General features: G+C 44.7%; 1 protein-coding gene across 1 annotated transcript in view; it reads right to left on the minus strand.

The window, feature by feature from the left end:
- The window catches only part of Tmc2 (transmembrane channel like 2), a 51987-nt gene that overhangs the window by 10726 nt on the left and 27285 nt on the right, over positions 1-13976 (minus strand). Inside the window, exons 10-15 of the mRNA XM_050134383.1 lie at positions 13302-13490; positions 12090-12269; positions 10545-10694; positions 8841-8969; positions 4256-4323; positions 3163-3402 (exon numbers count right to left, since the gene is read on the minus strand). Coding sequence (XP_049990340.1) covers positions 3163-3402; positions 4256-4323; positions 8841-8969; positions 10545-10694; positions 12090-12269; positions 13302-13490 — 956 coding nt within the window. The remainder of the gene's footprint in view (positions 1-3162; positions 3403-4255; positions 4324-8840; positions 8970-10544; positions 10695-12089; positions 12270-13301; positions 13491-13976) is intronic.

Below are 13976 nucleotides of genomic sequence, written 5' to 3' on the forward strand. Positions count from 1 at the left end.
TAGTTTTCTTTCTTTCTTTTTTTCTTTTGATATTTTTAAGTGGTTGGAAAAAAATCAAGTATAATATCTTGTGACATATAAAAACTGAAGTATGATTTTTTTTTTACATTTCAACGTCTATAAACTTCTGCTGGAACACAGCCGTGCTCATTCATTGGTAGAGTGTATATGGCTAAGCTAGAACGGCATTATATCACATATGATATACTAGTATACATTATCCTATAACAGCAGAGCTGTGCAGTTGCATCAGAGTCCATATGTGGCAATTTCATTGCTTGGCACTGTTGTGTTGCATGTCAGTAGTTCCAGCATCTAGGAAGCTGAGGCAGGAGGATTGTACAAACCTAGCCTGAGCTATGCAAAGAGGCTCTGTCTCAAAAAAATCAATCTGCAACATTTCAGTTATGACATTTCAGGTGTCATGCATATCACCATGTCATGACATTTATTTTTTTATTATCAGTACATGCTTATTATGTAAAAATAGTAAAAAAAAAAGAGAACTTCATATAGTATGCTCTTAAGTCAAAGTTGAGTGTTCATTATTTTGTCTTTGAAGTGTGAGTGTGGTGGCTGCTACTACAAGTACACATGGATTAGCATAATATGCGTGGACGGTGTTACAGCCCTGGAGTTAACCTAAGCCTGAGGGAGGCCACAGAGGGGGGAATGCCTTGTGTCCCTTAGCTCAAGTCCCCTTCTTTCATATGTAAAGCCAGCATCTGGGATTTCCCAAAACTTTCTCTGCCTTCTGTTCTCCTTTGATGGAGTCTCCCGCTTGCTAGGTAGCCCCTGTGGCTGCTGTCATTCATGGTAGAAATGAAGGTGTGAGCAGATGCGTGAAGAAGAGACTTTACAACAAATTCCTCTTACTCATCTCATCCAGTGCCAGGAGAGAGAACGCGCTCACGGCCATGATTGGTAGACCACTTTCCTGAGAGAATGGCATTGCTATCATTTAATTGATTAGCCACCTTCTAAAGTCCAGGCTTCCTCAAACTGACATAATGGCAACCAGATTCCAACATTAATTTCAGAGGCAACGAATCATACTCAAACCGTAGTAACTTGTAAAGTTTAACATATACATGATCAGGCACCTGCAGACAGACTCAGTTAACCTGGGCTGAGCATAGTCAGAGCCTCCTGCCTGACGGTGGCGCTATGAGTATAAATAAGTACTCTGCTCAGTGACCCTCCCAGCCTAAGCTTTCAGGACACCTTGGTTACCGCCACATCGCTACCTCTGTCTGCACTGGCAAGTGCGTGGTCATTTGGGGATTATCGGGGGTCCTTGGTACCTTTCCTCCTTTTTTGTCTCCCTCATTCTAGCCAGTTGCAAAGGCTGCTGTTGCAATTTCAACAAATCCAGAGAGAGGAGGATATAGTGATATTTTGTTTATGATCTAACAAAGTTTACCTGAAGATCAGAGTGCAAAGCTAGCTACACTAGTCAGGCATATAGGCCAGGTGGTTGTACACACACCTTTAATCCCAGCAGCTATACTAGTTAGCCACAGAGGCTGGTTAGTAGTGGTGCACACCTTTAATCCCAGCACTAGAGAGGAATATAAGGCAGAATGAGACAGTCTGAAGATTTCGTAGAGGTAAGGGCTGCTTTGCTTCTCTAGATCTTTCAGCATGAACTCCTCTGGGATTTTATTAGTCGTGCTACAGAAGGAAGAGTAAATCAAACTCATCTGTCTCCCTTACAAGGTAAAAAAAAAAAAAGGAAAAAAGAAAAAGAAAACACAAAGACCTGAGCTGCAAACACAAACAAATTGCTTGGGAATTTGTGGGCAGCTCTTCTCTCCCACGACAGACACCGCTGTTCTTTCTAGACTCCATGTGCGCTAGGATTTCTTTTTCTCTTCTCTCAAAGGTGAGTGAATTCCTGAGTGAAGAAACTGAGACAGCCTTGAATGCACCATGTTGCTACTCTATAAAGGTGAGCAGCATGCCTTGGAATCCTGGCTGCCACATAGTGATCTAGACCTGCAGCAGATGTCCGAACTCTCAGCTCCCTGGCCACCCATCCTGCGCTACGATAACCACAGGGGGCAGACTATCTACTGTTAAAAGGTTATGCTTGTAACATCTAATATAGAAGTCAGCCACTTGTGGTTATTAAAAAATCAAAATTAATTGCAATGAAAAAAATGAGAAATGTGAAAATCAAAACAACTCAGATTCTATCTTATACCCGTAAGAATGGCCATGATCAAAAACACTGATGACAACTTATGCTGGAAAGGTTGTGGGGAAAAGGGAACACTTCTGCATTGCTGGTGGGAATGCAAGCTGGTACAACCCCTTTGGATGTCAGTGTGGCGACTTCTCAGAAAATTAGGAAACAACCTTCCACAAGATGCAGTAATACCACTTTTGGGTATATATCCAAAGGATGCTCAATCATGCCACAAAGACATGTGTTCAACTATGTTCATAGGAGCTTTGTTTGTCATAGCCAGAACCTGGAAACAACCTAAATGCCCCTCAATCGAAGAATGGATAAGGATAATGTGATACATTTACACAATGGAGTACTACACAGCAGAAAAAAATAACGGCATCTTGAATTTTGAAATGGATGGAGCTAGAAAATATTATTTTGAGTGAGGTAACCCAGACCCAGAAAGACAATTATCACATATACTCACTCATAGGTGGTTTTTAAACATAAAGCAAAGAAAGCCAGCCTACAAACCACAATCCCAGAGAACTTAGACAACAATGCGGACACTAAGAGAGACTTACAAAGATCTAATCTATATGGGAAGTAGAAAGTAGAAAAAGACAAGATCTCCTGAGTAAATTGGGAGCATGGGGACCTTGGGGGAGGATTGAAGAGGGGACGGGAGAGGCAGGGAAGGAAGCAGAGAAAAATGTAGAGCTCAATAAATATCAATAAAAAATGTGTAAAAAATAAAAAAAATAAGAAACTATGTTTCTCAGTTCTTCATTTCAAGCACCCAGTAGCTGCAAGTAGCCGCTTGCTACCATGCGTGGCATCTCCACCGTTACAGAAAACTTGCCGGATAGTTCCGAAGTTCCATAGCCACTTAAAGGCTAGCATGAAATTGGAGCTGGAATTTCCAGCCAGGACCCGTGGGCAGACTGCCTCAGGAGGAAAACTCTGTCCAGCAACAAAGAGTTTACCTGAAGGGGCCACAGTCAAAGGAGGGTGGGAGGGACATGACGGTGTAGGCCACCGGCAGCAGGCTGAGGAAGAGCACCAGCAGCAACAGGCCCATGTAGAAGTTGTTGGATCGTGAGGCCTTAAACACACGCTCGTGGGGCACGTTGCTGCTCATCACTGCCCAGCACTGGAAGTACATGGAGGTCAACAGGCGCAGGACATTGATGCCGACCAGTCCTGGAGCATAGAAGGAGCCCATCCTGAAAGGTCACAGACAGGATATCCGCTTGACCTGGTGGTAGGGCAGGCGAGGGGAGGCTAACAGAAGGTATTGTGGTGGGTGGATTAGGGACATGCAGTCAAGGCACCTTCCTGAAAACTCCAAGAGCAGAGACCTCTGGTTTATCTAAGATATTTGTCATCAGGCCGGAGCCATCCAGTCCCCGAGGGAGAGAGAGAGAGAGAGAGAGAGAGAGAGAGAGAGAGAGAGAGAGAGAGAGAGAGAGAGAGAGAGAGAGAGATCTCCGAGCACTACTGACTGGGACGCTGACCAGGATTTTACCACTGCTTGCCTAGTGGGTTTCAGCAGATCACAGTCTCTGGCCTCCATGAGCAGCCAACAGGCAGACGGGCTTGGAGACAGTCCGTTGCATTTTCAAAGTCTTAGGCTGCTACCATGCAGTCTCCAGAGGAGGAAGCTCCTTTCCTTTCCTTTCCTTTCCTTTCCTTTCCTCCCCTCCCCTCCCCTCCCCTCCCCTCCCCTCCCTCCTTCCCTCCCTCCCTTCCTTTGTTCCCCACTTTCCTCCTCTCCCTGCCCCATCTTTCTCATCTCTTCTTTCTTTCCCCTTTCTTCTCCGCCTTCCTTACCTCTTTGCTTTGCTCTATCTTTCTCTCTCCCCTCTCCTCCCCTGTTCTCTCCCCATGTCTGCTCTCTCTAGCTCACTGGTTAACTTACACTGTTCCGCGTCTCACACTGCTCTACTCTCTAGTTTTTATCAGAAACCGAGCTAAGAGAGCTGAGGAGATTTGCTGCCCGGCCCCCGCCCAAGCTCGTTGAGAGACAAAGTTGGAGGTTCTAGTTTCTTTGCTCCTCAGAAGAAAGAGACAACTCACCAGATCATTCCTTGGTTGAAGATCAAACCCAGCACGTTTCCACTAATATCAAACTCAGCATATGAGGGCTGGAGGGAGAGGAAGGGGAAGAGTGAGGGAGGGAGGAATGGGCGAGCAAACATTAGGAGGTTCCAGCTAGATCCTGTCTAAGTCAAGACAGCTCACCCCAAAATGTCTGCCTTGGGTTCAGGATTCTGTTATTTGTTGTTTTGTTGATTTTTGATAGTCTCACTGTATAGCTCAGGCTGACCTCAAATTTATGATGATCCTTATGCTTTAACTTCTCAAACTCTGAGATTAAAGCATCATACCCGGTAGTAGGGTTGTTTCTTTAATAGATTTAAAAGACTGTTTCTTTTGACATGTATGTATGTATGTATGTATTATGTGTATGTGTGTGTCTCTCTCTGTGTGTATATGAGTTTATTTTGAGATAAGGTTCACGTAGTCCAGGCTGTGCTCTTACTTGTTACATAGCTAGAACTTCTGATTCTCTTGCCTACACCTCCCAAGTACTGGGATTACAGATGTGAGCTATCATATTTGGTTTATGTGGCGCTGGGGATTGAACTCGGGGCCACTGGCATGCTAGGCAAGGATTCTACCAACTGGACTATCTCCCCATCCTTGTCTTCAACTTTCAAAGAGAAGCTTTGAAGCTTTTAATTAATTAATTTTTATCTTATGTGTATGGGTGTTTTGCCTGCACCCATGTCTGTGCTCCACATATATGTAGTGCCTCTGAAAGTCAGCAGAGGGCCTCCGATCCCCTAGAACTAATGTTACAGACACTGTTAGCTGCTGTGTGGGTGCTGGAAACCTAGGTCCTCTGCAAGAGCAAAAGTGTGCTTAACTGCTAAGCATCTCCTCAGTCCCCAAATTTGTGAAGTTATTAAAACTGAAGCTTTGCAACAACAACAAATTGTAATTGTATCTACCTCTTCAGGCAGTAACCTGACCCTTTTTTTTTTTTTTAATTGTTTTCAAGATAGGGTTTCTCTGTGTAGCTTTGGAGCCTGTCCTGGAACTCACTTGGTAGCCCATGCTAGCCTCAAACTCACAGAGATCTCCTGCCTCTGCCTCCCAAATGCTGGGATTAAAGGCGTGCACCACCATCGCCTGGCTTATTCTTTGTTTTGGAGAAGACTTTAGCTCTTAAGAAAACACTTAATCAATGTTTTAATCAGAAATTTACCTTAAAATTACAATCAAGAGAGAAAGCAAATGAAATGAATGAGATGTGAAGAATGAATTGAGACTCGAAACGAGAAGCTGACTTTCAAACAAGCACAGCAGACTCGTTCCCTGCCCTTCCTCTCATCTCCCACAGTCTGACGGGAGTTTGCAGGAAGAGCACAAACAAGTTCAGGTTTGAAGCTGACTCTTGCATAGCTTTGGTTCGCGACAGGAATCTGGAAGGACAGAGTTCGTGAGAGCTGAGTCCTCATGGTGTACTCAGGTCTGCTGCCAGTTTGTCCTGAAGTGGGAGAAGGGCGAGGGCACAGGAGAGGGAGGGTGGGCGACGAGGCGTGAACAAAGCGGCAAAGACATTTGATTTAGAGGCGTGAGGGGTGGATTTTAAAAACTTAAAATTTAAAACTGATGTTACAAAAACAGGCCTGGAGAGATGGCACAACTGGAAGAGCACTTACTGCTCTTGCAGAGGACCCGTGTGCAGTTCCCAGCACCTGCTTTAGGGGCTCACAGGAGCCTGTAACTCAGTTCTGGGGGCATCTAACACCCTTTGGCTTCTGGGGGAATTGCAAGCATGTAGGATATATATATATATAATCAGTCAATCAATAATATTAAAAAACAAAACGGGCTGGAGAGATGGCTCAGTGGTTAAGAGCATTGCCTGCTCTTCCAAAGGTCCTGAGTTCAATTCCCAGCAACCACATGGTGTCTCACAACCATCTGTAATGAGATCTGGTGCCCTCTTCTGGCCTGCAAGCATACACACAGAAAGAATATTGTATACATAATAAATAACAAATAAATATTTAAAAAAAACAAACCCCAATATTAGAAAGAAAAATCTTATCTTCTTGTTTTTGTGTCCCGCTTTAAAAAAAAAACTTCACTCCCAGGATTATGAATGTATATGTGCCTTTTAAAAGAAAAATCTGATTTATGTTTCTGTATTCAGGCTAGGTCTTGTTGCACCTGCCTGTAATCCCAGTACTATGGAGGCTGAGGCAGGAGAATTGCTGTAAGTTTGGGATATCTTGGGCTACATCATGAGTACCAGACCAGCCAGAGATATATAGAAAGACCTGTCTCAAAGTGAAACAGACAGCCAGGCAGTGGTGGTGCTCGCCTTTAATCCCAGCACTCGGGAGGCAGAGGCAGGCAGATCTCTGTGAGTTCGAGGCCAGCCTGGTCTTCAATAGCTAGTTCTGGGACAGGCTCCAAAGCTAGGGAGAAACCCTGTCTTGAAGAACGTTAAAAACAAAATCAAAGTGAAACAGACAAAACCCTGAACCTATTCCCCTAAAAACTGTGATTCACATACAATTAATTTATGTAGGTGAAGGGAGGGATACGGTCCTCTCCCCACCCACGGCTCATTTTTATATTTTGGTTGTGAGAGTAGCCTTTAATGGCTGAGCCATCTCTCCAGCCCCACAGCTCAGTTTTAAAACTGAGTTGTTTTTTTTGGTTTTTCGAGACAGGGTTTCTCTGTGTAGCCTTCGCTGTCCTGGAACTCACTCTGTAGACAAGGTAAAGCGTTTTAAATTTTATTTTATATTGCCTGTGTGTTTGTCTGTGTACCACACGTGTGCCTAGTTCCCTCAGAGGCCAGAAGTGGGTGTTGGATCCCCGAGGACTGGAGGTTCATATAGTTATGATCTGCCATGTGGGTTCTGGGAACTGAACCTTGGTCCTCTGGAAGAACGGCCTTTACTCTCAGCCAGTGAGCCATCTCTCTAGCCCCTACAGTTCATTTTTATATTATGCATCTCTTCCGTACTGATTTGAAACAGTTTCTTTATTAAGCTGTTTTCCCCTGGCTTATACCAGCCTCAGGGCTTTGCCCTCTGCTCTACAGGCAGGCCTGTTCATCCCATTTATGGCGCCACCATGTTCCTTTCTGGAATAGAGTCTCACTATATATCCCAGGCTGGCTCCATGCTCCTGGTCCTCTTGCTTTCTTCGTATGTGTGTGGATGTGAGTGTGATGTTTGCTTTGTGTGCATGTGTGCATATTTATATCACTCTCTGCTTCATTCCTTTGAGACAGTGGCTTTTGCCAAGCCTTAAGCTAGGCTGATAGCTAGCAAGCTCCAGCAACGCAGCGTTGGGATGACAGGTGTGCACGTGGCCCCTGTGTGGTTTCTACATGGCTGCTGGAATCTGAGCCCAGGTCCCTGTGCTTGTGCAGCAGGCACTCTTACCCACCGAGCTAGACTTCCATCTGCCAAGCCTGGCTTTCTAATAGACATTAAGGGAGTGGTCAGTATCGTCCCTTTTTCCTTTCTAAGCAGTTTCCCTTTATGTTCCATATGCTTATTTCCAGCAGATTTTATTATAACTTTGCAATCTTATAGAATTTAGAAGCTACTCTGAAGAGAGCAACGCTGTGCCCCCCTACCAAAGATGTCATCATTTTTTTTTTGGAGGGATTGAATAGGCTTATTTAAAACATCTTAAAAACGTATGCCGGAAACCCGTGACCCTTAGCGTCAGGCTCTACCGCAGGTCGGGTTAAGGGCTACATAGGTCGTCTTTTGCCAGAAACTCGGGTAAAGAGACTTCCTTTCCAAACCCAGCTGATGAACAGAAGAATGAGGTGTTGTGGAAGAGACACTCACTGGGCCAGTGAGTGGGCCTGGGGTCCTGACAATTCATAGACAGTCACGTGGTGAGGAAATGGCATATGCTTGGGACAAGCATTTTACCAGGCAGGTTGGGGAAGAAGGTATCTCGTGGGGAGGTGTTAAGAGTCGAAGAGGCTTCTCAAAGCATAATCAGCAGACAGGGAAAGGGGCATCAGGTTCTTGGTTGTTTTGGGATCTCTAAAATGCTTATCTGTCCTAAGGTTCCAGCCTTCCTCATGGGAGGTCATTTATACGCATTTATACCAGTCACCTGTTCAGGACTGAAGAATGTGGTTCTCCTTCCCCCAAACTGAATGCTTCCACTTAAAAAAATTAAAATAACTCTTTTTATTTCGGTATTTTATGTGTATTGTGTTTTGCCTACATGTATATCTGTGTACCACACAAGTGCCCGATGTCCATGGAGACCAGAAGAGGGTGTCTGATGCCCTGGAACTGGAATTACAGACAGTTGTGAGCTGCCACGCGGGTGCTATGAGTGGAACCCAGGTCCTCTGGAAGAGTGGACAGTGCTCTCAACCACTGAGCCACCTCCTTGGCCCCCATGCCCCCATTTTCTAGATGAAAGTCACACTGGGAGAAGGTTGTGCTGCTTCTGTGAATGCAGAGGACTCTCGGTAAACGTGACAAGCCACACTGCTTCATGGAACACAGACACAGAACGGACGAGGGTGCACCTGAATACGAACGCCAGAGAGGGTGGCGACCGAGCTTACTGCGGAATATACGAGAAAACAGCTTACAAAGCCAGCCTCCAGGTCCCAGCACCAGCAGTGATTCATGAAGCGGACAAAACACGCACGAAGGAAATCCCCCACCAAGATGGTGAGGTATGTCACCAGCATGTCAGACACGGTCAGCCTCATAAACTCCTGCAGGAGGAACAAGGGAAAAGAAGGGGTGCTTAGACGGGAGTTTGTTCACATCTCCCCTACTCGCCCGCATCTGTCTGTGTGGCCTGCTTTTTCCTGGCAGAGCGGCGAACAGAGAAAGTACCCCAGCCTTGGGAGAAGCCTCAGCTCTATAAATCACAAATTAGTTAAATAACTTTGGAATTATATCTGTGCCTTTAGGAGTCAGGAATATGATGCTTGCTGAGTTATTGGGGTGCCTATCTGTCATGTATGCAAATTGCCTGGGTTATTAGTAATGACCAGTGCTCTGTACCTCAGATCTGCTAGATCTGAGGGCTCACCCTTTGCTTTCCCCATCTGCTCTGGTATCCTGGTTGACCCCACTAGGACTAATGTGACCATCAATTACTTGGGACAGCTTCTTACTAATCAATTTTTTTTCTTGGAATATAGAGAAGATAAACCAAAGCATCACATAGCAGAATCAAAAGAACAGAGCTTTTTCTACTTACACAGGATATATATATTATATATTATTTATTATTTTCTCCTGGGAGAGAGGAGCCTAGTCCATCTGGTCAGTTTCAGGGTCTTCCTGAACTTCCTGAATATATATATATATATATATATATATATATGATTCATATGTATATGAATGATTTGTTTTTAACTGGAAGGATCTGCCAGACCTCTGTTATCTAACAGCTTTCTTCCAAGATTGAAATAGTCCATCCGGCAGGGAAGTTCCTTAAACAGGAAGATAAACACCTCCAAATGACTTCAGGAAGTCCCTGAAACTGACCAGATGGACTTAGGCTCCTCTCTCCCAAGTGTAACTAATAAATAAATAATAAAGTCTGCTGGGAGTCACTCTCAAGGGAGCGGAGCTGCAACGATAAGCTAAGCTGCCAAAAGGACCCCAAGCTCAGCTGCTGTGCAGAGGGGGTTTAGATCCGCTGAGGTGTCTGGAGAACTGCCTGCAGGCTGTGCCGTGTGCTCAGGTATCCACCTTCCAAGATGATTAAGAAATGCCTGCTTGACCCCTCTGGTGCCTACACTCCTTTCCCCTTCTCTTCTGCAGGCTTCCTTGCTCCACCTAATGTTTGGCTGTGGGTCTGCATCTTTGTTTTCATCAGTTGCTGGATGAAGGCCCTCTGATGACAACTGGGCTAGGCACCAATCTATGAGTAGAGGGGAGCGGGAGAGGGAGGGGACTGGGAGGAGAGGAGGGAGGGGAACTGAATGGGATGTAAAATAAATAAATAAAAAATAAACATTAAAAACAATGCCTAGGGCTGGAGAGATGGCTCAGTGGTTAAGAGCACTGCCTGCTTGTCCAAAGGTCCTGAGTTCAATTCCCAGCAACCACATGGTGGCTCACAACCATCTGAAATGAGGTCTGGTGCCCTCTTCTGGCCTTCAGGCATGCACACAGAAAGAATGTTGTATACATAATAAATAAATATTTAAAAAAAACAATGCCTATTTAATGGACATTTGAGTGTTCAGAGCTGTTTTCAAAATGGAAAGATCAAAGAAGGCACACCAAAGAACTGAGAACAAGGCACCTTTTCATAGAGCGTAGCTACTCACAATGCCCACAGCTGTCTCCCAGCAGGAACCCCTGGGCACGTCTGCAGGGTGTGGTGGTGGCCGGGGCGCACTCTCATTCCCACCTGAGGAGTTGTAATAGTTAAACAGGGTCCAATGAGTGATGTTCTTGATTTTCTCCTCATTAGAAAGCTGGAAGACATGGTGATGGGAAGTTGGGAGGAGCCATGCATAGTTCAGCTGTTTCCATGGGAACGAGTAAAACTAGCTCCAAGCCTGCCGTTTGGTTTCTCCCTTCGCACTGGACCATCTTTTAAGAAATGAACTTCTCAGGCTTTCAATCCACCAAGAGAAGGTGCAATGGGCTGAAACCCCTGGATCTTTTCCACAAAGTTTTTTCCCTAACTAGCGTCCATCAGTCCGTCCACCCATCCATCCATTTCTCCCTGTTAGCATCCACCAATCCTCTCACCCATCTATCCACTCAGTTGTCTTGAAAAGAGTTTATTCAGGGTATAGTCTGTACATACAAGTGAGTAGTGACATGTGAGTGGCCAAGAGAGGTTTCTCTCAGTTAGTTCATGGTCTAGTGTGTAATAGAGAGACCAACTAGGAAACAAAGTGGTTTGAGCTGTGAACATTTTCTCCGGGGACCGAGGAGCACCCACATCAGATAACAGGGAGCACAGAGGACTTCTTCAAGGCCGTGACACCTGGAAATAGTCAACTAGTCTCGGAGAAAGGCAAGAGGTAACTGTATCCCAGAGTCAAATGTGAGGCCCAGAAGGGTGGGAACACTTTCTTGGGGAAGGAGGGAAGCCAGAGAGGGGGACTATGGACCGGTGCCAGGCGCTCGCGTTGTTAGAACCTTCTAAAAATTTCCTATTACCTCAGGGGAAAGTTCCTGCAGAAGGGTAGCGAGGTAGATGGACGAGGAGACTCATCGGTCCCTCCACTGTCTCCGTTCCTTTCCTTTCTCTCTATCCTCTAGTCATCCTTCGGTTTCCTGTTGGCACCAGCTGTTCCTATGCTTCCTCCAGTATCTGCTGCCACTCCCCAAGCTGAGGATTTGAGGTCCTCCTGTGCTCTGACACACTTCCTTGGACTTGTTCCCGCTGAAACATATTTCCAGGCATACTGTATTGAATGAGTCTGCCTCCTGACCCCGAGCATGAAGCCATTTGGGACAGGACTGTGTCTCATTCCCTGCTGTACCCAAGGACTAAACATGCCTGACAAGCACGGATGAGCAGTTTGGTCAACCATGACATCCCGCATCAGTGGACAAGTACTTGGTTATTGACTAGCTATGACAGCCATGAAGCAACATGGGAAAACCTGCATATAAAATATTAAGAGTTCTGAACGATACAGACATGATGAGGAAAAAGACAGCCTAGGAAAGAACTGGAGCAATTGTTTGCAGCTGAGGCCTTTGTATTATGGGTTCTAGAGATATCTCCGTTTACTATTCCTTCCTAAACTGCTAACATTTATTTAATTAATAGAAATGACGCTCGGTGAAGTTACTCTATTATAAAAGGGAATACAGGGGACAGCAGGCACTGTGGCACGGGTGGGCTTCACCTTAAGGTGGACGTCGTCCATGAGGGCCAGGAGAAACGTGTAGAGGTTTCCCAGGAAAAGAGCAAAGATGCGGCCGAGCTGCCACTTCAGCCCGGTGCGTGGGTGGTAATTCTCCAGGGCGGCGATGGTTTCAAAGAGAGGGGGACAGAACATCCCCAGCAGAGACATCACGATCTCCACCTGAAAACATCGAAAGGAGGGGAACTTTGAAGTAAAAGATAAATGAATAAAGAAGTTTAAAGTTGAGGGCTGGAGAGATGGCTCAGAGGTTAAGAGCATTGCCTACTCTTCCAAAGGTCCTGAGTTCAATTCCCAGCAACCACATGGTGGCTCACAACCATCTGTAATGAGGTCTGGTGCCCTCTGCTGGCCTGCAGGCATACACACAGACAGAATATTGTATACATAATAAATAAATAAATACCTAAAAAAAAGAAGTTAAAAGTTTTAGAAAAATGAATTTTAGATAGCCACACTCAAAAAAGGATATAAGACAAAATTTTAAAATCATAATTCAATAACTCTAAATATAAAACAAAGATACCATTGCCTAAAATTAAAAAAAAATCAGAATGTATACACTATCTAGCTGAGACCCTCTCCTAGAAAAACAAACTCCACGGTATATTTGAGTCAAGTTACTGAACGACAAACAAAGCAGTCTTCCAGCAACAGGAATAAGGAACATAAAATTAGAGTAGCATCAGCCTTTAAAAGGTAATTACTTTATTTATTTTTTATACATTTGAGTGTTTTGTCTGCATGTATGTATGTGTATCCATGATGCTTTGTGCCTGCAGAGGCCAGAAGAAGGTGCTGGGTCCCCTGGAATTGGAGGTACAGATGCTTGTGAGCCCCCATGTGGTGCTGGAACCTAAATGTAGGTCTTCTTCAAAATTGCTGTCAATCACCGAGTAATCACCTGTAATAGTTACTTGTTTTGAGACAGGGTCTCACCATGTAGCCTGGCAGCCCTGGAACTCACTATGTAGACTAGGCTGTCCTTGGACTTTCAGAGATCCTCGTGTTTCTGCCTCCTGAGTGCTGGGATTAAAGGAATGTGCTACCGCGCCTGGCTTAATTTTGCCTTTTAAAGCAAGGTCTGGGACTTAGACTATCAGGGACTCTGCTGAGTCGTCAGACTTATGCTGACAGCGGAGAGATCCCAACACTTCCCCTCAGTCCCGGCTTTACTGGAATGGCCCATCTCACCTCGTTCCTTTCGTACCAGCTGGCGTTCTTCATTTTGGAAAATTCCTGGGACCGCTTCACCACAAAGTAAATGAGGTACCCACTTCCACACAGACAGCAGAGAACGAGAAAGTTGGCCAGGACACGGAGAAATCTTGTCAGGTGGATATTTTCCTCTTTGTTACTCTCTTGTTCATCCACTATAGATTCCTTAGCAAGTAAGAAGGAGATATGAATAACGTCAGGCCAGGAACCCAGTTACTATGGTTGGGAATCCCTGAGAATACTTTTCTGTCTCTCAATAAATGATACAGAAGAGGTGATGTAATACCCCATAGAGGCTTATAGATATTTTTTATAAGAATATAACTTTACTGTTATTGTTATCTTGGGTTTGGTTATTTTGTAATAATGAAAGCTGAAATTTACTGTATGCTAGACATGGCATCAAATATTTTCCATAAATTTTCTTTCTTTCTTCCTTTCTTTTTTCTTTCTTCCTTCCTTTTGTTGTTTTAAACCAATAGACCAAATAAATTCAAATTTGAAAATTAATTCATTTAAGTTTTTTGTTATTTTATTATTTTTATGTGAATGCACATTTTGCCTGCATGAATGTCTATGCCTGTCTGTCTGCCACAGGCCACATGTGTGCCTGTGGAGGCCAGAAGAGGGTTCAGATCCCTAGGTACTGGA

Source organism: Alexandromys fortis, unplaced genomic scaffold, assembly GCF_014885135.2.
Source record: "Alexandromys fortis isolate MF-2015 unplaced genomic scaffold, M_Fortis_MF-2015_v1.1 scaffold_6, whole genome shotgun sequence".
Taxonomy (NCBI): Eukaryota; Metazoa; Chordata; class Mammalia; order Rodentia; family Cricetidae; genus Alexandromys; species Alexandromys fortis.